This window comes from Mchenga conophoros, linkage group LG15 (genome assembly GCF_057382185.1).
Source record: "Mchenga conophoros isolate Kocher_MC1m ecotype Shallow Benthic linkage group LG15, M_conophoros_male_GT1.1, whole genome shotgun sequence".
Taxonomy (NCBI): Eukaryota; Metazoa; Chordata; class Actinopteri; order Cichliformes; family Cichlidae; genus Mchenga; species Mchenga conophoros.
Genome location: NC_140540.1, coordinates 19,069,862 through 19,096,751, shown reverse-complemented (window position 1 = coordinate 19,096,751; position 26,890 = coordinate 19,069,862). Strand labels below are relative to the sequence as shown.

At 38.4% G+C, this 26,890-nt stretch overlaps 1 protein-coding gene across 1 annotated transcript in view; it reads left to right on the top strand.

Moving 5' to 3' along the window:
• The window catches only part of scara5 (scavenger receptor class A, member 5 (putative)), a 104,706-nt gene that overhangs the window by 26,294 nt on the left and 51,522 nt on the right, over positions 1-26,890 (top strand). Inside the window, exons 4-7 of the mRNA XM_085246781.1 lie at positions 18,109-18,308; positions 19,011-19,189; positions 19,272-19,398; positions 19,486-19,654. Of these exons, the coding sequence (XP_085102907.1) occupies positions 18,109-18,308; positions 19,011-19,189; positions 19,272-19,398; positions 19,486-19,654 (675 nt within the window). The remainder of the gene's footprint in view (positions 1-18,108; positions 18,309-19,010; positions 19,190-19,271; positions 19,399-19,485; positions 19,655-26,890) is intronic.

The following is a 26,890-nucleotide window of genomic DNA, read 5'->3' as shown; positions in this document are numbered from 1 at the left end:
ATGAAAATGGCAGCACTGGAAGTGTACTTTTATACTGAATAGTTTTTCAGGCGATGATCACATCGAGATTTTCTTTTTGCCTAGTTTGGCTTTTGGCTAGTATCCTTGTCATCCTTGTTATCGTTGTCAAATGGTACCTGCAGCCTATTCAGGTTGCACAGGTAGTCCAGATCCTGCTCTGAGTGTCTCACATGTACTCACAAATAATTGTGCTGCACCAGTGAGCTCTAACAGAATAGCAGTAAATGACTGGGATAAGAATATATTAGCATTTCTGTGGCATCTTAGACTTACTATATAGACACACTTGTTATATAATATTTATATTGTGTAAACTTACCTTCTCACAGCATCAGTCTTGTTTCATTTTTTGGTTATTGTGTGAAGCTGCAACTCTGTTCATGTTCATTTTAAACAGATCTTCTATGAAGTATAAGGTTTTCATGGTGGCCCTGGAAATGCAAATGCACTGCAACTTCAGAAAACAAGAGTAAATACAGAAGTAATTCAAAAGCACAGAAAACAAAGTAGAAGGTGAATAAAATACAAAGGAAATAGAAAGAAACTGCCACAATCACAAAACAAAAAGGGAAGTGTTTTGGGGAAGGATAATGTGATCAAAATGAGCTATATTTTTCTTAAATTATACATTTATTTTTAAATTCCTTTTATTTATTTAACATTTGATTTATTTTCTATGTTCTCTTGTATGTAAAATATGGGTTTGATATTTGCAAATCATTGTATTCGGTTTTCATTAACATTTCCATTAACTACACAGAAAATCTTTAAAAATCATCTTTTTTAATGATTAGTTGTTCAGGCCTTACTGTTTTTATCTTTTAGAAATGTCCAGATGTCATGTCCAGATGACAATCTCTCCTTGTAAACATGTAGAACTTTACATGTTTACAGTTCAGATAAACAAGGTCGAGAGATGCAATAAAATGAAACACCGCAGTGTGTAAGTGACTCCAACACAAATAAAAACACCATGCCTCACTCCTGCTTGTCTCCATAAACAGCTATAGGGATTTTATAAATCTGCTGCAGTGGGAGGGGGGGATAAAGCTTCAGGGATTTCAGAGTACAATAGCAGGCGTCCAAATTAGTCTTCTACGTGTCTTTTTTCTGTTTTACTGGCAGACTAATTAAGCAGCAACAGATTCCAAATAGTTTTATGCTCATAAACAAACACACTGCATGGGTTTGATCTGTCTTAATGCGTGCTGGAGCTGATGTCCAAAGAGGCACACTTTGTACAGTTATGAGAGCTGGCACCCAAAAACTGAGTAGTTATTAGTTTCCACTGTGTTTGGTTGGGCGATAGCTTGGAACTAAAGTTTTAAACAAAGGATGGAAAAGTGAGCAAAAGCATGTAGATAGCAATGTCTTGTTGCAATCCACAAAATTTGATGTTAGTTTGTTATAACCAGAGACTGTATGGAAAAGGTGGATTTAGTCACCATGATGTAAACCAATGGGGCTTCACTGGAGCTGGAACTGACTATATTATGATTAGGGGGTTAAGTGCTAAGTTACAAGCTAATGCAAGAGGGAAAAAATAACTATACACTTGTTCCAAGTTGTTTGCCCAACACCCTGGTCTTCTATCAGTCACATGTCAAAGAGCAGAGGTCTATCACAATGTGCGTGAACAACCAGAAAACCAAAAAAGAATAGTAACCTCTCAGTTTCAACTCAAACTTGAGTTATTGTTAACTGGATATACATCCTCCTAAAACGTAGGCCCTGTACAGATTTCAGTGAAGCAAAATTAATCCTGCTTCCTGAAGCAATAGTCAACTGGGGCCACAATATGGCAGTAAGCTATAAGCTTTATGACAATGCTGTGTGAGATCAAAAGAGAGAGATCACTTTCTTTGGCATGTTTTATGATTTCTTTTTTTAGATTTCACTAGGCAAGCACTGCCTGCCTTGCTTGCCCTGATTGGATGATATCTGTCTTACCTAGTTTGCATGCTGTTAGGACTTTTCTTCATTCATGTAACACCATGTTGATCAGAAAAATAACACTGATCTGTTGGCAAGAGTATGTTGATAAACTGCACTCAAACCACACTCAAACCTGTCTCTCTAACAAACAACTCTAATGTTGACCACAGAAATGCTTGAAATGTGTTGTTGTTTGGTTATCATACCTCCCACTTTGTGTTTCAGTGTGTCTTACGTTTCCTTTGTTCTAAACTGTTTACTGCCAAACATTTAGTATTTAGACATTAAATCTGTTTGTGCAGCTTTCTGGAAAAGAGCATTAAGCTTTTTTCACATTAGTATTTAGAATCAAAGCAATTGCCCATGAAATGAAGTATTTTTACTGCTTTGTTTGCATATATGCTTCAGTTACGTACATTTTTTGGCAGATGTAAACCAGAAGAACTGAGATGAGGAAACAGTTCTTGCAGCACAAACCACAGTCAACTTAGTGGTAAACTACTCAGAAAGGAAGAACACCAATAAAATATCAATAATCCCTGTCAGCTGTGCGACTAATGGGGAATATGATTAATCGCAAAGCAGATTTCAGAACTTGGTTTGTCATTTTTAAGAAATAGCACTTGAAATGTGTCAGACCTTCAAAGCATTGTGAAAATTTTTTGGGATACTAAACTGAGAAAAAGTTACTATAATTAATTAAGCCACCTAATATAGTTACAAATTCACAACAAATGCAGGGTGGGGCAGTAAACTCACAATGTCAGCATGGCATGTGGAGTTACTGGAAGATAACAGCACAATTTTAATAAACAATTTTTTGGATAAAAACGTGTATACAGTATGGTTTAGATGGCACCACGCTGATGAAGGCCTATCCACCAACAGCCCTGGATTTATCTGTACTGTTCATCATTGGACATTTTATGTAGACTCAAAAAAAGCGGTGTGGTTTTCAGCTTTCAATCCACTTTGTCAGGTAGGCCTGTTCAATTGCTCATCAATGTAACTATATAATTAGCCAATCATATGGCAGCAACCCAGTGCGATTAGGCTTGCAGAGTGGGGAAGACAGGTAATTTAAGTACATTTAAATACTGCGCCAGGCAGGCTGTTCTGAGTATTTCAGAATGCAATGATTTATTGGGATTTTCTGAAACAACTGTCTCTTAGGTTTACAGACAAGGATTGGAAAAAGGGAAGACATCCCGTGATGCCTTGTTAATGGCAGAGGTCAGAAGAAAATCTCCAGACTTCTTTAAGCTGATAGGAAACCAATAGTAGCTCAAATAACCACTTATAACCAATGTACACAGAAGAGCATTTCTGAGCATACAAAATGTTGAACTTTAAAGCAGTCTGGTTACAGCAGAAGAAGGCCACAGTGTTGCATTGTATTATTAATCAAAAGGTTTTTAAGATTTCTTTCTTTTTTAAAAAAATAATAACTCATTTAATCCATTCAGGAGGCAAAAACAGGTACTTCCTTTGTACGCGCACTCACAGACACACATCCATTAAGTCATTTGGCCTTTCACAGCAAGAGCTTCACTTTGATGTTTGCCACATCAGACAGGGCCCACGCTTAGAAATCAAACAAACTCCACCGCTGTCACTTCATTTGGACATTCCTGCAGCTGAGTTACAGCTGGCTGATTTCCACACAAAATCTCCCCCAGAGAGACACTTCAACACAACTGCAGAGACCAGAGACATTGTTGGTGCATATCAAAATAAATAACAAAAATCCCACAAAATTAGACATTCATTGGTCGCATCTCCCACTTTTAAGCTCTTGTTTAAAGATTTGTCTGATTTAATAAACAAAGTTAAAAGGCATGTTTTAAGCATATATATTTTTATTCCATCTATTGTAAACCTGTGATTTTACAATATGGTTTACTTATCAGCAGTATGGCAGAACTGGGTCCTACCTATAAAAGCTGCAGGCATGAAAGGATCTATGGATCTAATATCATGTCTTTGCACCTAATTATATAATTTCAACCATAATATATATATTTGTAACTTTATCCATTTCAAAATTAAACGTGACACATGTTAATTGAAAATTAGATGACAAGAATTCACTGACAGCCTGTATGACATAAGTGGTTTTCTAAAATAAGCAAAACAGTTCCCATAGAACTTGCCTTCTTTGTCTGCCGTGTTTAATTCCTCTGCTGTTTCTGTCAAAGGAGATTACTTTGTTGATAGTTATTGTCTTTTTCATCAGTTTATGTTACCAGTAAATCAAACTTTTAAAGCTTTATTTCCATTTGCTCTCATAGACCAGTGTCCCTTGCAGCAGGTTTTCCACCAAACCGATCTTAGCAATTACACAGTGTTGAAATAATCAATAAATAAATGAGAGCAAAAGCTGTTTGTGTACCTTTAAAAGAAAAAGAACCACAATAACAAAAACTTGCAGTTATGTTAACGCTGTGGTCTGTTTTGTTTTTGTATTTTGACCAATGGTCAGAAAATCAGTTGCTCTTTGTTTTCTCCTTTAAGGAGCTTTTGAGCTAAAGAATTGTCTGCTGCTGAAAACAAGGTTAGTAATATACCATAAAGTGCGTTTGTGCATTTCTGGTCCTAAAACCAAAACAATGACCAAAGAGATGTTAAGTATGGCCTCATTTCTGCAGTTAATAAATAAATAAATAAATATAAATATAAATATAAATATATATATATATATATATATATATATATATATATTCATTTGATTTACGATAACATGGCTTTAAACTCTGTTTAAAGTCGGATATGCTGTATGCTGAAAAAGAACGACATAGTGCCCAGTAAACAATCAAAGGCCATTTCTTCCCTGCAGCTGAACTCTTTGGACCTGTTAGTGTTGTGTCTGGTGTGGGATGTGGTTTGTGTACTGTGTTGTCCAGTATGCGGTGGAATTATTTATTCGTGGCGACCGACCGTGGCTGACTGAAAATCTGATTCAGATTCAACCCCGTGATAAAGGTTTGAGCAAGAAACATAAACACAGTGAAACATGATGAATTTACTGTGACGTTCCCACATATTTTATATTTTAATGTGTCATTCCAACGTTTCAGTGTAATGTTTGGCTCTGTTGTATTTCTCCTCATTGGAACTCAAGCTGCTTTTACCTACATTTTTATTCAAATTAAAATGTTTTAATGCTTTTCTTTTACTTTTTGTTTGTTTCATCTGCACCATTTCCAGCAGCAGTAATTTTCTGTTTATTGTAGCTGATGTATTGATGAACATTTGAGGCTGAACTCATTTTAACTTCTTTAATAATTATTTACATAGTAAGAAATTGCCATTACAAGTACCCGGAGCCTAAAGAAACACCTTCAGTGTTTTGTTAAATCACCAGTCCAAACCTCAAAATTATGAACCATAAATTAAAACTTCATTTAAAAAAAATAAAGGCAGCAAATCTTCACATTGAGAAACATGAATAATGAAATCTGGGACATTTTACTGTATAATAAATTCTGTGAATAAATAAATCAATGTAGCAATGTTTCACTTCTATAGACATTTGGTTTATTTGTAAACTGATGTATTTTGTATGCTGTGACAGATGAAGCCTAATATCTCCTTCTGGGAATGATGGAAGGAAGAAAGGACAAAAAGCATTGTTCATGTGTTTTTGTCCCGTCTTCCACCCCTAACCGGTCACGACAGATCGCTGCCCCTCCCACAGCCTGGTTCTGGCTGAGTCTCTCCTTCCGAGTGTTGCCAAATGCTTACTCAAAGGGGTCAGTTGATAGTTGGGGTTTTGTCTGTATTATTTTAAGGTATTGTCCTGAATTCAAAAATGTGGCACAAAAACAAACCAATGGAGGCCCAGTAGAGTGCAATCAGATGAAGAGTTTATTAAGAACACACGCGTGGGAAGAAGCACACAGCATCACATCAGCGGACTTCTTTGCCCAAAATACACAGACAATGGCTTTTTATAATGTCAGGGTTAACACCCCTTCACGCGTTATAAGAACATTATTTGCATCGTTTACAGACAATGATCAATTTTTAGAGCTAAAGGCAGACACAGAAGTTCCTCTTTCTAGCATCTTTTCCAAATATGGCGATGACTTCAGGCCCTGAAGGCCCCCGTGGACTTGTCCTCCTCTCTGACACATCTTCTGTCACATGTTACTAAGCAAACTCAAATGCAACAGGTTGCTGAATACATTCAGGCCTTTGCTCAGGCCTGTTTCTAGATTGTATGTATTATATGTGTTTTGTAGGCGTGTATGCAGTTTTAACCTTCTGTAGCTCTAAGTCACTTACACAATAGATCGTCCGGACATCGCGCCGAATGATATGACCTTTCCTTAATTGACTGAACTTCAACTCTTTAATAAGCACAAAATGCAATGTGTGTGTACAATTATTATGGCTGCACCTGTAATAAAAGGCTAATGTGAGGCCGGCAGGTTTTAATGAACATCTTAATGCAGTAAGTAAGTAAGTAAGTAAGTAAAATTTATTTATATAGCACTTTTTTTAAGACAAAACGCTGTTACAAAGTGCTTCACAAGAAAACATGTCAAACAAACAATATAGCAACATAAAGAAAGTATAAAAGCATATCAAAAAAAAAAGCAATAGTACAATATAAATATAAAATAAAACAACATGTTACGCATTAACATTTCCCAAATGCCTGTCTAAACAGATGAGTTTTAAGCTGTTTTTTGAAAGAAGCCATCGTGTCGATGGTGCGTAGTGGGGGGGGTAAACCATTCCACAGTATAGGAGCCAGGGTTTGAAATGCGTGATCCCCCTTTGTTTTCAGACGAGTCCGTGGGATAGATAGACGACCGCTATCAGTGGATCTAAGAGTTCGCTTTGGAGAATAGGGCTGGAGAAGCTCCGAGATATAGATGGGGGCCCCACCTTGTAGAGACATAAACGTAAAGGTGAGGATTTTGAACTTATATCTATACTCAACCGGAAGCCAATGCAGGGATTTTAGTATAGGAGTGATATGGGAAAATTTATTGCTATGGGTCAAAAGCCTTGCTGCAGCATTCTGAACCGCTTGGAGCCGATTTAGTGAGGCCTTAGATACGCAGGAAAAGAGTGCATTACAATAATCCAGCCGGGAGGAGATAAAGGCGTGGACAAGCATCTCCAGTTCGGTTGTGGAGACAATAGTCCTGAGTTTGGCAATATTTCTTAAGTGAAAAAAGCAAGAGCGGGTCACGGATTTAACATGGACATCAAAGGACAAAGATTGGTCGAAAATTATTCAGTATCAGTGCTATAGATTATATCATTAATGATGCAGGATATAGTGTAGCAATAAAATAATTTACTTAATCCCACAGTATTTACCTTACAATATAAATCTCCTTGAGGTGGCCACTGTAGTAATATAAATGATTGAATTCTCAACTGTGATGCTAAGGTAAAAAATTTATATGAAGTAATCTACTAGATGTATATGTAGGTTTGAGTTTCTTTACAGATTCTGTTCATCATTTTTATGGACAGAACTTTTAGGAACAGCTAAGAGGCAGAGGGTGGGCGGGTTCTGTTGGCGACTTCCAGCTTGGCCTTGAGCAGTTTGCAGGAGAGTGACGTACCTAAGAAATCAATTAGCACTTACAAATCTGTGGCTTTGGTTCTCATATAGTTAAGGGTGGAGTAAGGACTCCACCCTTAACTATATGAAGTTCAAGTATCTCAGGTCATGAGTGAAGCAGGAGACTGGCAGATGAATACAGTTTTGCAGATTTTGTGGTCTTTTGTGGTGAAGAGAGCTGAGCGTGAAATTGACTTTATTTTTTGATCAATCTATGCTACCTTGATCTATGGCAATTATCTGTGAATAGTGACTATAAGAATGAAACTTAAGCAACAAAAAAGCTTCCTCCAAAGGGTGACTTTGACCACCTTCAAAGACAGGTTGAGGATCTCAGGCATTTGGGAGAGTCTGACTAAAACCTCTACTTTTTAAAATAAAAAAGAGCCAACTGAGCTTTTTTTGGGAAATTAACATGATGCCTCCTGGATGTCTGCTCGGTGAGATCTTTTGGGTATATAAGAAACTTCCAGGCAGACCTAAAACACACTGGGGAGATTATGTCTCTTAATCAGAGAGATGGCTGGGTAGAAAGAAGGCTTGAGATTTGCTACGTCCATGAACCAAACTCATGTATACTGTTAAAAAGGAATGGGTGGAGTTTCCTTCTGTCACTACTGCAGCACCAAACTACACACAGATATAGTTAGACCTACACTATTTGGACAAAAGTATTGACCACACCTTTTTGAAGCCGGGTGTTTTAAGTTTCATAGTAACAGAGTGTTTAAAATCTAGCCATGCAGTCTGCCTTTAAAAACATTTTTAAAAGAGTGGGTGGTTCTAAAGACCTCACTGAGTTTGAGCACAGTAAACAAGTCAGTTTGTGAAAAAGAAATGCCTGGAAAGAATTTCTTGAAGGGGTTTCTGGTTTAGCTGGGCTGTGAATTTAACAATCACGTTTTTGGTCATACATCAAGAATTTATACAAAACTATGTCACAAATTCAGGATAGTGATAACATTTTATATCCAAAGAGTCAAAGATCAACTGTTTTTACTCAAATTTGCCAGTAGATGTTATATGTAGTGATAGTAATTTTAGTTTCCTTGTTTCTTTCTGTTTATTTTATTCTGATTCTCTGCAATTGTTTAAAAAAAAAGAGCTGTCTATTTTAATCTTTATCACACTCCAGTTTCATCAAAGCAGTAACTAAGCTTTACTCCGGATATTAATCCAACCTTTTGTTTTTCTTCCTCTTCAAATAAAGTAATGTCTGTCTTTTTGATGTGAGCTTAAAGAAGGCAGGTTGTTCAGTTTCGGATTTTAAGATCCTGTAATTTCATTCTCATTCACTGCTGGAAGGCTTTCAGGTCTGCAGGTCAGTAAAAGACTCTTTCTTCTTTATTTCCTTCCCTCTTTCCTGCGTTGGCATCCCTTCAAAGTCAAGAAGGATGTTGGTCAGTTCTTGTCTGACTACTGGCCGGTCTTTTTTAGTTTTTAACACATGTGAAAAACAGTGTTATACAATAACGTCTGACTTTGTGTTTTAGACACACTGAAAATCGCCTATTTTTAGGTGAGAAACAGCTGTTTTAATGGTTCTCCAGTTTGCTATTTTTCATCTGTCTCACAGGTCAGATCACTTTCATTGCTGGTTGGTCAATTATGAAATCTGCACCAAATTCAATTTCTGTTTTAGAGCTACATTATATGGTCTGTGAATGTTGAATTAGTTTAAGTTGTCTACTGAAAAATTGTGTCAATATTTGATTAATCTTTTTTAAAGAAAATTTGCATCTCTGCCAGCTTAAATGTCTCAATAGCTAAACTGTTTTCTCAGTTCTGTTTTGATTTTTTGAATGAATAAACCAGTTCCAGCCTCAACCTGCTGGAACTGGTTGTTCTGGCCCTTCAGTGTTGCTGTATTTGGGTTGGATAACTGGTGAGCCCTGATATGATTCAAACACAGTGCTCTGGTTAATGTCAAGACAACACCACCTCCACATCGGTGACTGATCAGATGTCTGTATGGAGATGGAAAGGTCACCATCACAGAAGGAGCAGACAAGTGGAGGCTCAGAAGTTTTTGTCACAACTCTATCTGCCATGTCTGACTCCTTCATGGAGGTCCACTGATGAAAACCTTGTGAGCTTCAAAATTTTGCTTTGAGGGGTTATACCATAAATTGCAGTGTAGGAGTTTATTTATAGTGAAGCATAGGTCTGCATAATGAATAGGTGGACGGGTATCATCATAGAGATTATATTTACATTCCTACTTTTATTCTGTGGGCAACAAAAATCACACTTGTGATGAGAAGTTTGAACAGAAAACTCAGAACCTGCGTATTCAATGCCACACACATGATCCCAGACTGACCAATGTAGTGTATACAGAGACCACACTAACTAGGAACAGTAGAAGTTGGTGTGGTCTTTGTATACTTAGCTTCATATGCACTGCAACTACAACCATCTTTGTATATCAAACAGCCTCCAGAAAGCAACTCAAACTGATTCTGGGGCTATAAAATAATTGACATGACATATTGCAGCTGCAAAGAAAGATAAACAGTACAGAAAGAACAATGAACTCTGCTATAAGAAAAAAATTATTGCTTGTCTGACAACTTCATTTACCTTGTTTACTCGTGTGTGTGTGTGCATATGCATGTGTGCGTGTGTGTGTTTGCATGTCTGTGTGCTGGCATTCATTACCAAACTGCATCCAAACATTGAGTATGTTTATTTTTATGGATGATTGTTGCTGGATTTTCCAGGCCAGAAAGAAGCTGGAATATAGGATCAAGGGCAAAATAGTACACAATGTATACGCACTGGCTACTTCATTAGATATACCTGTTCAACTGCTCATTGATGTAAATATATAAATCAGCCTATCAGATGGCAGCAAGTAAATACATTTAGGCATGTATGGTCAAGAATACCTGCCGAAGTTCAAACGGGACCATCAGAATGTGGAAGAAGTGAGAGAAAGTAATAGTAATAGTTTTACTAGAATATATATTATTTTGCTCAAAAAGTTAAGAACAAATATACAGATTTAATATTTTGGAAAATTGTAATTTTTTTGGAAGCAAAAAAATTGCAAATAACATTTGTAGACAAACCTTTTAGACAATAAAGGCACAGTATTTTGAGAATAATGTGGTAAAAACCGTGCGCTGTGTACAACTGAAACAAAAAAAGCACTATTGAAACTCAGTTGTTTGACTATTTGGAAATAGGAATCATTGCTAATGTTGTTCTCCAAAGCACCCTGAAATATATCACCATGTTCTACAAATTTGTACAAAAAAATGGATAATTGAAGTCATTCACTGAATCTGTTTGTAATGGTCCTTAAAAGAAGCTGCTTTCATTTCTTTGACACACACACACACACACACACACACACACACACACACACACACACACACACACACAGTGAGTGAGAGAGACTTCCTGTGTATTAAGCAACTTTATTAAAAAGCCTGTGAGAGAGCTAAACAGGGAGATTAGTAACCATGGGTGCAGGCCAGAAGACAGAGCACTGCAGGACATTTGACTTGTACACAACAGAGCAATGGATGATGAAAGACCTGCAGCTCAGAGGGGCTGTTTAATGAGAAACTGTTTGCCTTTCACATTAATGTGCAGGAACGGACATAAAATTAAACATGCAGACCTCCTGCAAGTTCATACCGATGTTGCGTAAAACTAATTCAATTACACTAAATTCAATTTAACTATCAGGAAATTAGATTTTAACTGAAGTGAATAACAAAATATATGATAATCAAAGAAAGGCGCTTATGAAACATGATGTGAACAAAATTATAACTTTCAAATTATAAACACCAAGTATTGTGACATGACAGAAAAACTTGTTTGACACAAACGTGAAATGGGGACTGTTAGCCTTCAGAGTAAAAGTTACAAAAGGATGGCTTGCTGTGATAACACACTTTTACTTCGGAGGTGAACAGTCTCCGTTTCCAGTTTGGGTTGTACTTTTTCTAGTTTCACTAGCTGGTGAACACTATAAACAACTTCTTTCGCCATGTAGCAACTGCCAACAATCACTCACCAGTCAGTGAGGTAATACACATTTTTCTCTAGTGACTGAAAGTTGTTGATGGGCCGCTGATTTGTCTCTAATCCTATGTGATGAGGCCTAAAATAGACCACCAAATTAGGAGGGCATGTAGTTACGTTAAGATAGTGATGCACGCCAACTTTAGTTGCCTGCTGGAAGTAGCTTGGAGGCTTCACTTCATTCACTGGCTCTGTTGTCAGTGGCGCACACCCATATGAAAGAAAAACACACCAAAAAAGCAGAAATTAACAGTTCAAATGCTTTATTAGATCCAAAGTAACTTTTGGTTCTTTTGTAGCAACACATTCTGTGGATGTAGTTTGACACCAGACATACTGAAGCATGTTTCACAAGATACAACTTCTGTAATTTTAGCACATTCCACACAGAAAACCCTCAACTGTAACTTCAAAGATGGCTTTGCAGGTCTGTCTCAACATCCCAGAATATCTTCACTATCCAAATAATGCCTTCCCAGTTTGAAACCTCACTGTTCAGTTTAGATTTCAAAGCGGAATTGGAAATGATCAGAGATCAAAATACCTTTCGAGGCCACAGGATAGACCTATAAGCAATCAGAGCATTGAAACACTGATGAGGACTGAGAGATGGAAACTGTAAATGGAATACAGAGATGTCAGCCATCAAATCAAATACAAACCATATCAGATAAACAGTTGTGATTGGCTCGGCAAAAACGAGGCCAGGTCGAACTATGTTTCAACAGGAGAAGAGCCAGATGGATTCTGCCAGAGCAAAGGAAACATGAGCTCTCAGATTTGCCTGATTCTCAGGCTACCAAGGTCGAAAACTCAGATCGATCACTTCACAGGACATTGCACTGACTTAAATTCATTTCCTGCAGACTTATCTTGACCGTAATCACCACTGGCCAAAACCTAACTATTACGTTGATGTTGGATTTTGTATCCAAAAGGAGGGTGAGTAACCATATATATGTTATAAAAGTATGCACACACACACAAGAGATAAATGAAGGCAACATGTTGGCTTTGGCTTTGCTCACACAGGAGTGCAACTCTGATAGACCTCACTCTGTCTCCCCTCGCTGTCAAACAATGTCAAACGATTTTCTTTGTTCGTGTGTGTGTGTGTGTGTGTGTGTGTGTGTGTGTGTGTGTGTGTGTGTGTGTGTGTGTGTGTGTGTGTGTGTGTGTGCGCGTGTGTACATAGGGAAATACTTTAGGTTTTTCACGTACATGTACAAACATTTAGAACTTACCACTAGGTCTCCAAGGTATCTACGTGTAATATGACACATAAGTTACAGGCAATAACAAAGTTGCCAGATATTCCCAAAATCAACACAGCCTCTTATTTCTAAAAGTACAATACTTTTTTTTTTAGGACAAACACAACATCTTACACCCATCATCGTCCATACCATCACTGTAAGTGGTACGCAGCAAATGTTGTGATGCAGTATTGTCTTCGCCTTTAAGTTCCTAGTCCTCTCTGATCACCCTGCTTTTGTATTTATAGATATAACTAACACGAAAGTGCTACTGTAGACTTGCATGAATCATAACTGCATTGCACACAATCTTTCCACTTCAAGTGATTTTTTTTATTTTTTTATTTTCACTTCCATTTTTGACCAATTTGTTAAAATCCGAACGCCCCTAAATCTGTTTGGTTTTGATATTTTAGAGCCCATAAACGCTCAGTATAGTCTTATATCTTATCTTGTGCCTATTTTCAAATCATCTGTTGCACCTATAAGCACATTAAATGGGATGTCATAGTGCACCTGTACATCACTGGATCAGGGCTAATAACATTTTTAGGGATTTTGAAACCTAGTTTATGGTTACCACATTGATTGTGTTGTGCACCAATGTTACCAAAATCCTGTCATCACTTATACTGGTGCTTGAGGTGTCCCAAACTCAAAGCCTCTGGTATAGTAAATTTATGTACAAGGCCTCCTTTAGCTATGGACCTGGATGCACCAGGTCATGGCATTAATAAGGCAGTTCTATAATTCCCAGTTTGTGACATTTTAATCCAGACCATGATCTTTTCCTAAAGTAAAAAGCCAGGAGGGGAATGTGTACACTGAACTAAATTCACATATGTATAACCCGTGACCCGTTTAAAACCAGTTCACCTGCACAGCCGTACTCTACTGGTAACAGTTACATCTGTAACCTCACGCTGGTTGTTTCTTTTTAACGAACCATCTAAACAGGTTTTGCTCAGAACAGGGTGGTTCGCTTCGCTGAATGCAGATGATACCTCAGATCATCTGCACATTCATATATACTGACAAAGTGGGACATTACACAGAGAAGCCCAGCTGTTGAGCTGGCCTGTGCTCCCAGCATTTGATACATGAATGGATCAAGTGTCTGCCTCCTCTGTGTCTCGACAGAAGAACTCAAAGACCATGAAGCTGTGAATATGGGGCTAATCTGTTTTGAATATTTCTGCCATGCCACTGTGTGTGTGTGTGTGTGCTTGTGTTCTTGTGTGAAATACACAGCAAAGAATAGAAGGGGGTTGGAAAAGAGACAAGATGACTTTCCCATCCTACAGAGCTGAGCTTTAGGAGCTTTGAAATGGATTTGTCAGGCGTATGTCTCAACTTTCAAGCCATTTCTCATCAGCTTTGCCTGAATTCACAAATGCACACCTTAAAAACTGAGAGGACCTTAATGATTGGGGTTAATGACTGAAAGAGATGTACAAATACAAAAGTCTTGAAACACCCTTCATTTCTTTCTATTTTACTTCCAAGGAGCCAGACTTTATTGTAATTTTTCAAGCGGTATTGAGCAATAGTTCTCCAGGTTTTCTTAATGTCTTTCTTTTTTTCTTGTTTTTTTGGACATTTACGGCTTAATTTTGTGAGAATTTGTTTTAAGCAGAAGAACTTTGGCACTTTGTTTCTAGCACCCTGTAACAAAAACCCCTCATTTGTATCTATGAAAAATATCAATGATAACATAGTTTGACAGATAGAAACTTTTAGACCAACAAGTTAATTCCTAAAGAGCTATTAGCTGAGAACTTGGTATATCTCAGCATGGTGTGCAGTGTGTTCCAACAAAATTGAGAAAACTGGACAAGTGGAGGATAAAAAGGAAATATCAATCCTAGAAAACTGAGCAATATTTAAAAGTCACATGCTTAATAAGGGTAGACAGAAAACACCTGACAAAGGACCTGAGACATGCATCAGGACCTTTAGTTAATCCATTTACTGCTCACTGAAGCCTCATCAGCGATGGTCTCAGTGGAAGGATGGCTCTCTAAAAGCCATTCTTCATGAAGGGAAATGGGGAGAAAGCGCTGAGGTATACTAAATTACAAACTGGACTGAAAATCCATGACAACAGGTCTGAGGGACCAGTGAATCCAAATATCCGCAGCCATGTGTAATATCACTGTGAAAACTCTGTTTGGGTCTGCATCTCAACCAGTGGTGTTGATGAAATCTTCATGCCATATTTTTCATAGCTCATTAATGGAAGGATCCATTCCCTCAACACAGGGCCACAGGTCAGACAGATACCCATCCAACTGCCATAAAACACTGTGGCATTATCTGGACAGGTCACAAGTCTTGTATAGGGTCAGCACACAGAGACAGACACCCATTTGTGCTCATATCACAGACCACAGACCAAACCACCAGTTAACCTAACATGCATGCCTTTGGATCGTATGAGCACTGTAGAGAGAACCCACATACACACAGTGAGAACATGCAAGCTCAAACCCTGGACCTTCTTTGTGTGACATCATAATGCCTGAAACCATAAGACAACATCCAAGGTCCTGCAAAACATGTGTTGGCAGATCATGTTTAATTGCAATAATAATATTTATTTATAGAACACTTTCAAAACTCGGCATGTACACAAGCAGCATAGAATGAAGTAAACAGTGACTGACAGACTGTAGCGCCTCATTCTCTGAAAGCTGCCCAGTGGAGCAGAAACATTTGGTCTCAACATGCAACTGTTGCTATGTCAGAAGAAATATTTATGCACCCCACATTTAGTTAGCTGACAGCTAATGAAAACTATGTACAAGCTACCAAGGCCCTTGTCAATATGTTAAGTTTATGCCACATCCTTCTATAGGCTTCATACTGTTGAAATGATTTTGCATAATTTATAGAAACACAGCAGCCTGAAACTGGCATATATATATTTGTTTCATCAGTGTCAACGTACTTGTTGCAGATGTAGTTATGAGTTTCGCCCTTCTTCTTTCATCCTCACATCTTTTTTTTCTTTTGACTATATTCAAGTTTCTGTCTGTCCATTTAAATGCTCAGTTTTTCAGTTAGAAGTATGTAAAAAAAAACTCCAGTTATCCTGTTGTGGTTAATCCCACTTTACTACAGCTTTTAAGCAATTTTAAGTTGTTTTACCAGTAGATGGAATTGGCAAGGAGACACCTTCATGCAAACCAAAGTCAGTGGAGAACCATAAATTGTTTCCTCCTTCCTTTTCCCTCTGGTCCTTTAAGCAAATATGACAAATAAAGCCAAACACAGTTTAAAGTAACATAACAAGAAATAAAAGTAAGTCAAAAATCCAGTAAAGTGATGCAAGGTTCTCAGATAGCTTGTAAAGAAAAGGTTTAAAAACACCAGCGACTCTGTTGACCTGACCTATTAACACGGGTTATTTCCCAGCTTCCCAGCTGTGACCGGAGAAGCTGTGTTACCTCAAGCTTTTAGCTTCACCTCAAGAGTAGATAACATATAAATATCAGGCTTTGTACAGACTTGTATAAGATTAAGATGTGTATATAACGTTAAGAGAGAAACTCTTCACAGTCTGAAACTGCTTTTTAGTTTAGGCAGGGGAAGAAGAGTGAAGATGACCGATGTCTAAAATAGTCTTTGAAAGATAATAACGATTACATTTTCAAAATAGTTTTAAGACGATACAAACAGTAACTTTGTGGTGTATACACCAACATTTTTTTTCTTCTAACATTCTCAGTGTTTTCAAATGGGGAACCATAACTGGCTGACTTCTACATCTGTCATCATTCAAGCGTTTTTCTGATCATGAGAACCAAACTGTGTAACTTGAGCTTTGCATTTCTACTCATGGTACCTGTCCCAAACAATACGCACAACTGCAAACAAGATTAGCCTGTGCGATTATCCTTCTCCTTCTTCCTTTGCTCTATTTTTCATCACTTTTTTTCTTACCTCCTCTTCTTTTTCTTATCCTACAGCTTCTTGTTCATGTTTTCCCTTCTTTGTTTTCATGTAGAAGTACTCCTGATACGCTCCATAGTGTCAGGTTCTGCTGCTGCTGACAGACCATCATTTAGCAATTAAGCACCCTGTGTAGTGGACAGATTGCAGCTTATTTAGTTTTTCAGGTCATTAGGAATAAACCTAACACACATAATGAGATGAAATTCAGATGGTTTGTTTGCAGTGCTGCGGCTTTGCAGCACTTTTCTTTCCCTGAAGTCATGCTGCTGATTCCTGGCCACAATGCAGGAACATGAAGCCACACATGCAGAAACACACTGCTGTCTTAAATTCGTGGTAACGGGAATATTCAGAGTGTGTGATATCGAGCTGTTTGGGGCATTAGCGTGTCGAGGAACATGTGTGAAGGGAATAATCTGCTTCCTCCCATTTCCTCAGTTCGTCCATTTTCTCCTTTTGAAGGTTTTTCACACACTGGTCCTGCAGAGAAGAGGTTGCCATCGTGGCACAGCGCTGAGGATCTGGTTTCAAAATATCTGCCAGGCTATCGAGCTGTTACTATGCAGCATGCTTTCAACATAACATAAAACCATGGTGGTTTTTCTCATTAGATACGGTACAGAAGAGAGCGAGGCTTGAGAAGTGACCTTTATGCAACAAGAAAATGCAAGACGAGAAATTTTCCTCTGCGCTTTAACCATCATCAAATGCGATGTTACAGCTAAACAGCCACTGCTTAGATTTAACCATGTCTCCAGAATTGAAATTCATTAATAGAAAGGATTCACTTTGGTTTTATATTTAATGTAGAATGACAAAAAAAAAGTCCTCTCGTCCTCAATTTTGTACTATATAACCCTTGTAGGTGTTGATGTCAGAACACTAGGTAGACAGTTAAGAAGGAGGGAAGTATGTTTGAAATGGAATTTTTATCATAGGAAGTCAATGCATCATACCTGTGAAACAAAACTCCAAGCGTTGGATAAATACCGGCATGCAGAAGCCAACTTCAGCATTACTCAAAATGAAGGCAGAATTTCCACAATGTCATGTTATATATGCACTCCAAGTAAAGAAACTCGTAAAACTATTTAGGTCTTGACTTAACCAAACAATACATTCAGCATAAATAGACAACCAGAATCACAGCAGGCGCCTGACTCAACATCTGCTCTACATTACAGTGCTGGCGAGCTCCGTGATTGATAGTAAATGAAACTCGATTTGGGGACTTTTGCTTTAGCTGAGGGATCGTTGCTTCAACACTTAGAACAAATCTCTGACTCTCTTCCACACTCTTTTCCTCCCCAGTCTCTCGCTCCCAGGTGTCTTCTCTGCGGCAGGAGGTGCTGACGGAGAATGCGACCCGGATGTCAGAGCGCTCCCAGCTGCTCCAGCAGACCCTGGGAGAGGAGTCCAAACAAGCTGACCTGCTGGAGAACATCTGGAAACTGGAAAACCTCTTCCAGAACCACAGCAACTGGCTGCAGAGGCTGGAGATCTTCATCAAGGTACAACACAAGATATCTGGATGCCCCATTTTATTGTATCTTAAATGTTTATAGAGGAAAGTGTGATTAATGAAGGTGGCCCAATTTAAACAGGAATACTCAGAAATGGTTCACCCCAGGCATCATTGAGTGTTTTGGTGCTTTGATCGTTAGAGACAAGCTTGTCTCCCGCATTTGACCAAAGAACAGATGCCCAGCCACCCTGTAGTGTTTTTAAGAATACTCTTTAGGGCTCTTCTATTCCACACCTCTGCTGTTAGCAGGAGCTTAACTGACTGGCCTGGGATCTGTAGCTCACTTGATTGGGTTCACTGTAGGCACAACAGTTGGTGGTACTTGACCTTTTTTTTGCTTATGGATCTCCTCTGTCTGATCTATCTAGACAGTGATTTAGCAAAAACATTTCTTTTTTGATGCCTCTGATGTTGACACCAGATGTTGCAGAGTTCTTTTAAGAATCTCTACTGCAACCCTTTCTCAACCTTCAGCTGCCAGTGGGGTTGCATTGGTACGGCCACTGTTCTGAGGCCATGGCTCAGTCAGGGGCTTCTGCAAACTGGCTAGCTGGTGAAAAGAGAAGTGCCAAAGGGGGAGCATTGAAGGGCAACAAACCAACAATGCTTAATTAATTTAAGTTTAAGGTTGAAAAATAAAGGCTGATGATAGAAATACTACCATTAGTCAGAGTCCTTTTCCTTGCAGGGCTTGGAGGTGGAGCTGAGGAGCATGCAGGCTCACTCTCTACAGTCAGAAGGCTACCTGGTGCAGTTGGATGACAGGTTGTCCTCGCTAAGTAGCTCCGCGGGTCGGAACCTGACGAGCTTGAGTTCGGAGGTGGCCCGAGCATCCACGTGGCTTCGTGATCATGACGTCCTGCTGAGGTACACGTTTAATACAGTTTTTGTAGTCTACTGCATTTAATAACATTCAAATGGACTTCTGTGGGATTCTGATTTACTTTAGGGAAACCTCGAGTCATGTGAGTGAACTGAGGGAAAAATTAGACGAGGTCAACTGGACAGTGGGAGCTGTCAACCACACCTTCAGCAACGATGTCAGTATTCACCATTTGAAGATACGTGACTTACAGGTTAGATGTTCATAATAGCTTGCACAAAAGTTACCTCTACATCAGATCTACTTTTCATAAACTGAGTCATAAACGTCCCACATTCAGATCCAGATCAGCAACATAACAGAGGACACCAGCAGTTTATGGGTGACCCACGTCCACACGGAGGCCCAGTTGAGGAATGAGATGGAGATCCTGAACACAATCACAGAGGACCTCCGTTTGAAGGACTGGGAGCACTCCACGGCTCTGAAGAACCTCACAATATTAGAAGGTGAGCAAAAATATGTTGTTTGTTCTCATCAGCAAAATATGAATAGGAATGAAGAAGAACAGTTGGAGTATAGCATTAATAGAGAATAGAGAAAACATTAATACTTTATTAAAAACTTGAAAGAAGACCTCTAAACTGACACGCAACACTCAAACAGGTCATTTGGTTTAAATTCTTTGGAAATATGTGCTGATAGATTCAGTTAGTAAGTAACTAAGTAAGTAAAATGCATTTTATAGTACCTTTCACAGATAAAAATCACAAAGTGCTGAAATTAAAATATGACACATCATAATAATGTAAAAACATAGAACATAAAAGCATTAGCGAGAATGGCTTACATGGTACACTTACTGAATTTGCTGAACTTGCTAAACATCTTCCCAAAGCTCTTCTGTAGAGTTATTCTGCTACATTGTCTTCTGTGATCACGTAATACCCCATGACTTCATTATATTGAGACTGTGGCTCTATAGAAGCTGCACCATCTGTTGCAAAACTCCTTGTTCTTCATGTAACTGCGGCTTGCTTTTCATTATTATCATTATGGCTGTATAGGTGAACAGTCAGATCTCTCTGAGAACCTAGAGCTTTTGCATTGTACTGTACAGCCAGTGTGACCTTTGCAAAAATAAAATGTACCATATATATCAAGAGAATACATTAAAAACATGCAAGAACATGAGAACTTTACATCATAGTATAATTAATCCCTTTGGGTGGACCTTAATGCCCCAAAAGATCTTTAACAACAGCACATCTGAGCCAGTGGATGCTTGTAGTGTGATTAAGCACAAGTGACCCTAGCATGCAAACATGATTTTACATTGTGGGAATATTGCTGAGGGCTTTTAAGCAGCTCTGAATGTTCTTCCTCCAATTTGTGCAGAACTGATTAGTCCCGACGTGGTATGACTCTCGCTGCCAGTGCACCAAATGACTTCTCTGGCTTGTTAAAATCAAAATAGGTATGCCATGATGTAATGCTGGCAGGGGACACAGCCCAAGCTGATTGATGACAAATGAAACTGAATGAGACCCATGATCTCGTGTCTGCTTCACATGTGGGTGGGATGCCATTTCTCCTGAGCCTGGAAACAATTGTGGGTTAAATTTAGACTCTACATACAGAATGAAAACTCAATCACTCTGCTCTGTCATTGGTTTTAGCTCTTTAGCCCCATTTGTTTGTTGTTAGCTCTCAGTCACCTCGGCCAAAAAAGGTTTTACATCTCTAGCCATGTTTACCCTCCTTTTTGCTCTCATCTCTTTCCTCTTCTCTTCTTATTCAGTTCATTTGTCTTTAATTTCTCTGACTTGCTGTGATCTTCGTGCCACACATGGTACTTGTTGCATTAATAACAGAAACATGAGAAGTTGTTTAAAATATCGCTCCAAGACTTTTTTTGATGACTGATGCAAAAACTGTATAACTTACGGTAACATCTGCCTGCTAAGGGTAAATACACTAGATGATTTTAATTATGGCTTCCATATGTTAGTTCAGCCAGACAAGTCACATCTGAAATGAGTCTTTCGTTACAGCAGAAGACTACGGCTAGAGTTCGATGTCCAGGCACCAGAGCTCATCACTCCAATACGATATACAAATTGAGGAGTGACAAGTAAACATCCCATCAAAGCCTACAAATGGATGGTTTGGTTCATCAATCAGGGTCAAAACAGCATGGTCAAAATAGCTTGCCAAACTGGGAGGTTGTGTTTGGTAAATGACGTGAGGCATGTTATTGTGTCTGATGCAATGCAGCTCGAGTTGCTTAGTGAACTGTTTTGCAATCTTCCATCCATCCATCCATACATACATACATTCATGCATACATACATACATAAATACATACATGCATAAATACATATATGCATACATGCATAAATACATTTTCTTAACCGCTTGTCCAGTTGAGGGCCATGGGGGTCCCATGAGTATCCCATGTACAGTGAATCATGGGATACACTAGACAGGTCATCTGCTACTGAATACAGGTAACCATTCACAACCACATTTCATATGATGTAATGTCCTACAACCCTAACCCAATCTTTGCTGCAGGGGTCTTGCTTCACAACATGTTCTCACTCCCAAAAACTAATATTTTATGCTAGGTGACAATTCGTCAACATATTGCGCTTCCAGGCATCTAACACGTCCCTAAATGATGAGATCGGAAAAACGAGGAAACATGAAAAACGTTTGGAATCAATCTACACGTGTTCGTTCATTTTACTTAAATCCTTTGGAAAACACTGTTTAACGTCATTATAGTGATGGTTAAGGCTAGGGATAAGGTTATGGTTAGCATTAGGGACAAGGTTGGGGTTAGGGCTAGAATACATGGCTGGAACGTGTATTACCTCAGGACCGTGATTGTACTGGATTTCACCCATAACTCGGCACGTAGCATAAGAACGCGGAAGGTCACCTTTCGCGTTCCTCAGGAACGCCGCAGGACTTGACCAAGTACGAAGGATATGGAAATGTGGAATCTATATTCTCGTGTTAATTCTCTTTTGATTTCAATCATACGAAACAACAGAACATTTGTAACATTTCAAAACATTGACCAGTGGAGCTTCTGATTATTGTTCCTTCAAACTAGGTGTAATGTCTGGAGTTCAGTGAAGGTGAACCTGATGGAAGAGACATTTATGGGAAATATGATCAAAATTTCTGGTTTTATTTTTGCCATCTTAATTGATTTTGTAAGAAAAAGAGGTCAGTGGAACATCAGTACACACACATTTTCCAGCCATTAAATCCAACAGTTAGGTCAGAGATTTTTTTCTTTTGTTTTTGCCAAATAAAGTAGCAAAACTCAGGCTGGGAAGTTTTTTTTTTTCTTCTTCTCATATTCATTCGTTACGTTTAAAAAAATATTGAATCCTTCAGTTTGCATCATGTAACTTTTTCATTAGTAAAGTGTGTGTAATTGTGTTGAGTGCATAATTCTTTCATACTCCACAATCAGCTTAAAAAAAACTATTTTCTGTGAACGCGTTTCAGTATTTAAACCTGATCTGATAAGAATAATTGTAAAAAATGTCACTGGGGCTTATCACCACATGACTTTCAATCAAACAACATACTGACATTTAAATGAGTTACATTTCTCTCACAGATAATTCATTTATGGTTATACAAATACACCTTGTTTGATCAGAGCTATCTGTGTTTAATTACAGTTTTAGGATTTAAAAAAGAAAAACTAAAATTTCTTAAAGTTCACATTAAAACCTGTCTGACTTTTTTTCACTCTTGTGTGTTAAATATCTTTTCATAATCTGTATGAGCTCATAGGTCTGTGGAGTCTCCACCTTAAGAGATCTAAACAACAAAAATGTAAACATATGTCTCAGGATTATAAAGAAAATATTCTAAGATTGGTGCAATGACATAACTTTATAACAGCCTGTCTGTGCCCTTCAACAGCGGCACTTTCCTCTCTTTTTTGTTTTTTCACGTTTTCTTTCCATGTTTTTGTTCCTAATCCCTCCTCTCTTGCTGTGTCATTACAACTTTTCTCCACTCTCGGTTTCTGTGTATGTTACCATGTATTCCAGCCGTGCCAGTGTTTAATTGGCATGAAGCAAGCGTTGTCTACTCGGGTTTCATAACTATCTTTCACTGTGACAGCAGTGTGCATGTATCTTTGTGTGTTTTCACATGTTACCTATTTGACTTCACTCTGTTAATGTGTGTGTGTATCGTTGCTGCTATTCATGAGCAGCCCCACATTTCATTGCTTAAGGACACCACCAAATGAGAGGTCATTTGTAAAAGCCATAATAATGTGACTCAGTTTTCTGAGGTGCTGGAACTCTAGGCCACATAGCGTCTGTAGTTTTTTTTTAAATTATTATTAATATTTACTTACATTTAGCTAACAATAGATCACCAAAAGACTGTTCTTGTCATAAAACGCTTTGTGGCAGGCAGGAGATGAGGACTCAAAATGCAGGACTCACAGACTCGAGGGTGAACTCAAAACCACAGCTTTATTTGCTGGTCACAGAAAAACAAGCATACAAAGTAAACTAAACTGGGGAATAACACACTAAACTCACAGGGAGATCCACACAGCATGAGGAACGACACGACACTGACTCAGAGAAACACGGGGAAGTACACACACTTGGAAGTAACGAGGGGAATGAGACACAGAAGGAGAGCACAGCTGGGGGAAATCAGAACTGACGAGACAAGGAAGCGTAAACTGAACACATTCACATAAGACACTGACCTTCAAAGTAAAACAGGAAGTAAGACACAGAGACGCGAACTTGACACGGTGGAGACAGCAACTAAGAAACACAGAGATGTAAACCATAAGACAGAGGGCTCTAAGAACCGAAAGCCACAGAAGGAAACTCAAACATGCAGATACAGACTTACACAGAACAGAGGGGACCCAGAGAAACATGAAGGACAAGGGATCAAAACTAGAAACCATAGAATAACTCACACAAGTGCAATAATACAAAATATCACAAAGAATTAACACGCTGGGTCAGGAGACCCAGTACCCTGACAGTTCTCCTCAGCATGCCAATAAATGTTGTCCAGCATTGGATAAACATACTCAGGATCTGAATGGTTAGTTGTTGTTGGGGGCCTTTTTGTTTGGGTTTTTTTAATCTATATAAATACATAAGCTTTGTGGCAAGGTGCCATAATAGCAGTCCAACAAAAAATGTCAGCCAAATCTGTTTGTTTTTTCCTGTGTTTTGGATTAAGATCTTGTTTCCTTTTCAAATTTTTTCACTCTCACTTTGTCCTTCAAGGCCAGTGTACTAAACATATGTTCCAGATAAAGTAGGAATGATACAAAAATTTATGAAGCTCCATATTCTTGATGAAAAGTGTGATGAAAGAAATTCCCAGATCAAATTCCTTGTTTACTTCAATTAATGTTCAACATAAAGCAAGCATGGGAACAAATAGAGAAGGCTCATTATTCATACTTGTATTAAATTCAGATATATTTTGTACTATATCAGTGTAGTATCACTGTGTAATAGTCTAGACACTGTGTAGAAACACTTTGGCTCTTAAGCCTCCATCATGACTCACTTCTTATAAAATAATCCCATCCACTTACATCCATACAGCCACTTTCTGCAAACAGATCTGTCTGTTCTTTGCTACAACATCCTGTAAGGCAAGGCAAGTTTATTTATATAGCACAATTCAACAACAAGGTGATTCAAAGTGCTTTACAGAGACATTAAAAAACAAAAACAAATAAAAAGCATGATTTAAAATTGATTACAAAAAACAGTAGGTAAAATCAGAACAGTAGATAAAATCAGTAGTTAAAATGTAAGTTTTGAAATTTAAGCTTAAAAGTGTGGATTTGGTGCTTTATTCAAATGCAGCTGAGAATAGGTGAGTCTTCAACCTGGATTTAAATAAACTGAGTGTTTCAGCTGATCTGAGGCTTTCTGGGAGTTTGTTCCAGATATATGGAGCATAAAAGCTGAATGCAGCTTCTCCGTGTCTGGTTCTAACTCTGGGAACTGATAAAAAAAAATGGATCTAGATGACCTGAGGGATCTGGAAGGTTCATACTGGGTCAGGAGGTCACTGATGTATTTTGGTCCTAAACCATTCAGAGCTTTATAGACCAGCATCAGAACTTTAAAGTCTATCCTCTGACGGACAGGCAGCCAGTGTAAAGACCTCAGAGCTGGACTGATGTGGTCCACTTTTTTGGTCTTAGTGAGGACTCGAGCAGCAGAGTTCTGAATGAGCTGTAGTTGTCTGACTTATTTTTTAGGTAGACCTGTAAAGATGCTGTTACAGTAATCAAGCCAACTAAATATGACTGCATGGACTAGTTTTTCCAGGTCCTGTTGAGACATCAGATCTTTTATCCTTGAAATATTCTTGAGGTGATAGTAAGCTGATTTTGTTATTGTCTTAATGTGTTTATCTAAGTTTAGGTCTGCATCCATCACTACACCCAAATTTCTCGCCTGGTTCGTGGTTTTTAGATGTATAGATTGAAGTTCTCTGGTGACCTGTAATCGTTTTTCTTTGGCGCCAAAGACTATTACCTCAGTTTTGTTTTTGTTTAGCTGGAGAAAATTGTGGCACAACCAGTCATTAATTTCCTCAATGCATTTACCAAGAGCCTGTACAGGGCCTCGGTCTCCTGGTGACATTGTGATATATATTTGTGTGTCATCTGCATAGCTGTGGTAGTTTATTTTGTTGTTCTTTATAATCTGTGCCAGTGGGAGCATGTAAATGTTAAACAGAAGGGGTCCCAAGATGGAACCTTGGGGAACTCCACATGTGATGCTTGTCTGCTCAGATGTGAAGTTACCTATTGATACAAAGTATTTCCTGTTTTCTAAGTATGTTTTGAACCAGTTTAGTACAGTTCCTGAAAGACCTGCCCAGTTCTCCAGTCGTTTGAGTAATATGTTGTGGTCAACAGTATCAAATGCTGCACTGAGATCCAGTAAAACTAAGACTGACATTTTTCCACTATCTGTATTCAGACATATGTCATTAAACACTTTGGTCAGAGCGGTTTCAGTGCTGTGGTTCTGTCTAAAACCTGACTGGAAGGCATCGTAGCAATTATTCTGTTTTAAGAAGTAATTGAGCTGTTGAGAAACTGCTTTTTCAATGATCTTACTTAAAAATGGGAGATTTGAGATCGGCCTGTAGTTGTTCATTTGTGTCTTGTCAAGCTTGTCCTTTTTCAGTATAGGTTTAATTACAGCAGTTTTTAGTGGTTCTGGAAACACGCCTGATATTAAAGAAAAGTTGACGATCTGTAACAGGTCTGACTCTAAAGTCTTTGAGACCTTTTTGAAAAAACTTGTTGGCAGGACATCTAAACAGCAGGAGGAGGAGTTCAGTTGACCTAAGATGTCATCCAGGTCTTTGCTGTTAATCGGGTGAAACTGTTTCATGGTGTTTAAACAGTTTTTTGGTGGACACAGTACATATCCTGGATCTGCTGTTGATGTACCAATTGCTTGTCTAATTTTTTGGATTTTGTCTGTGAAGATTTGGCAAAGTCCTTGCAGGCCATGGTCGAATGAAGTTCAGCTGCCACTGACACAGGAGGGTTTGTTAGCCTGTCAACTGTAGAAAATAAGACCCGAGCATTATGACTGTTTTTGGTGATGATGTCAGAGAAGTAGGACCTCCTTGCACTCCTCAGTTGTAAATTATAATTGTGAAGTTTCTCTTTATAGATGTCA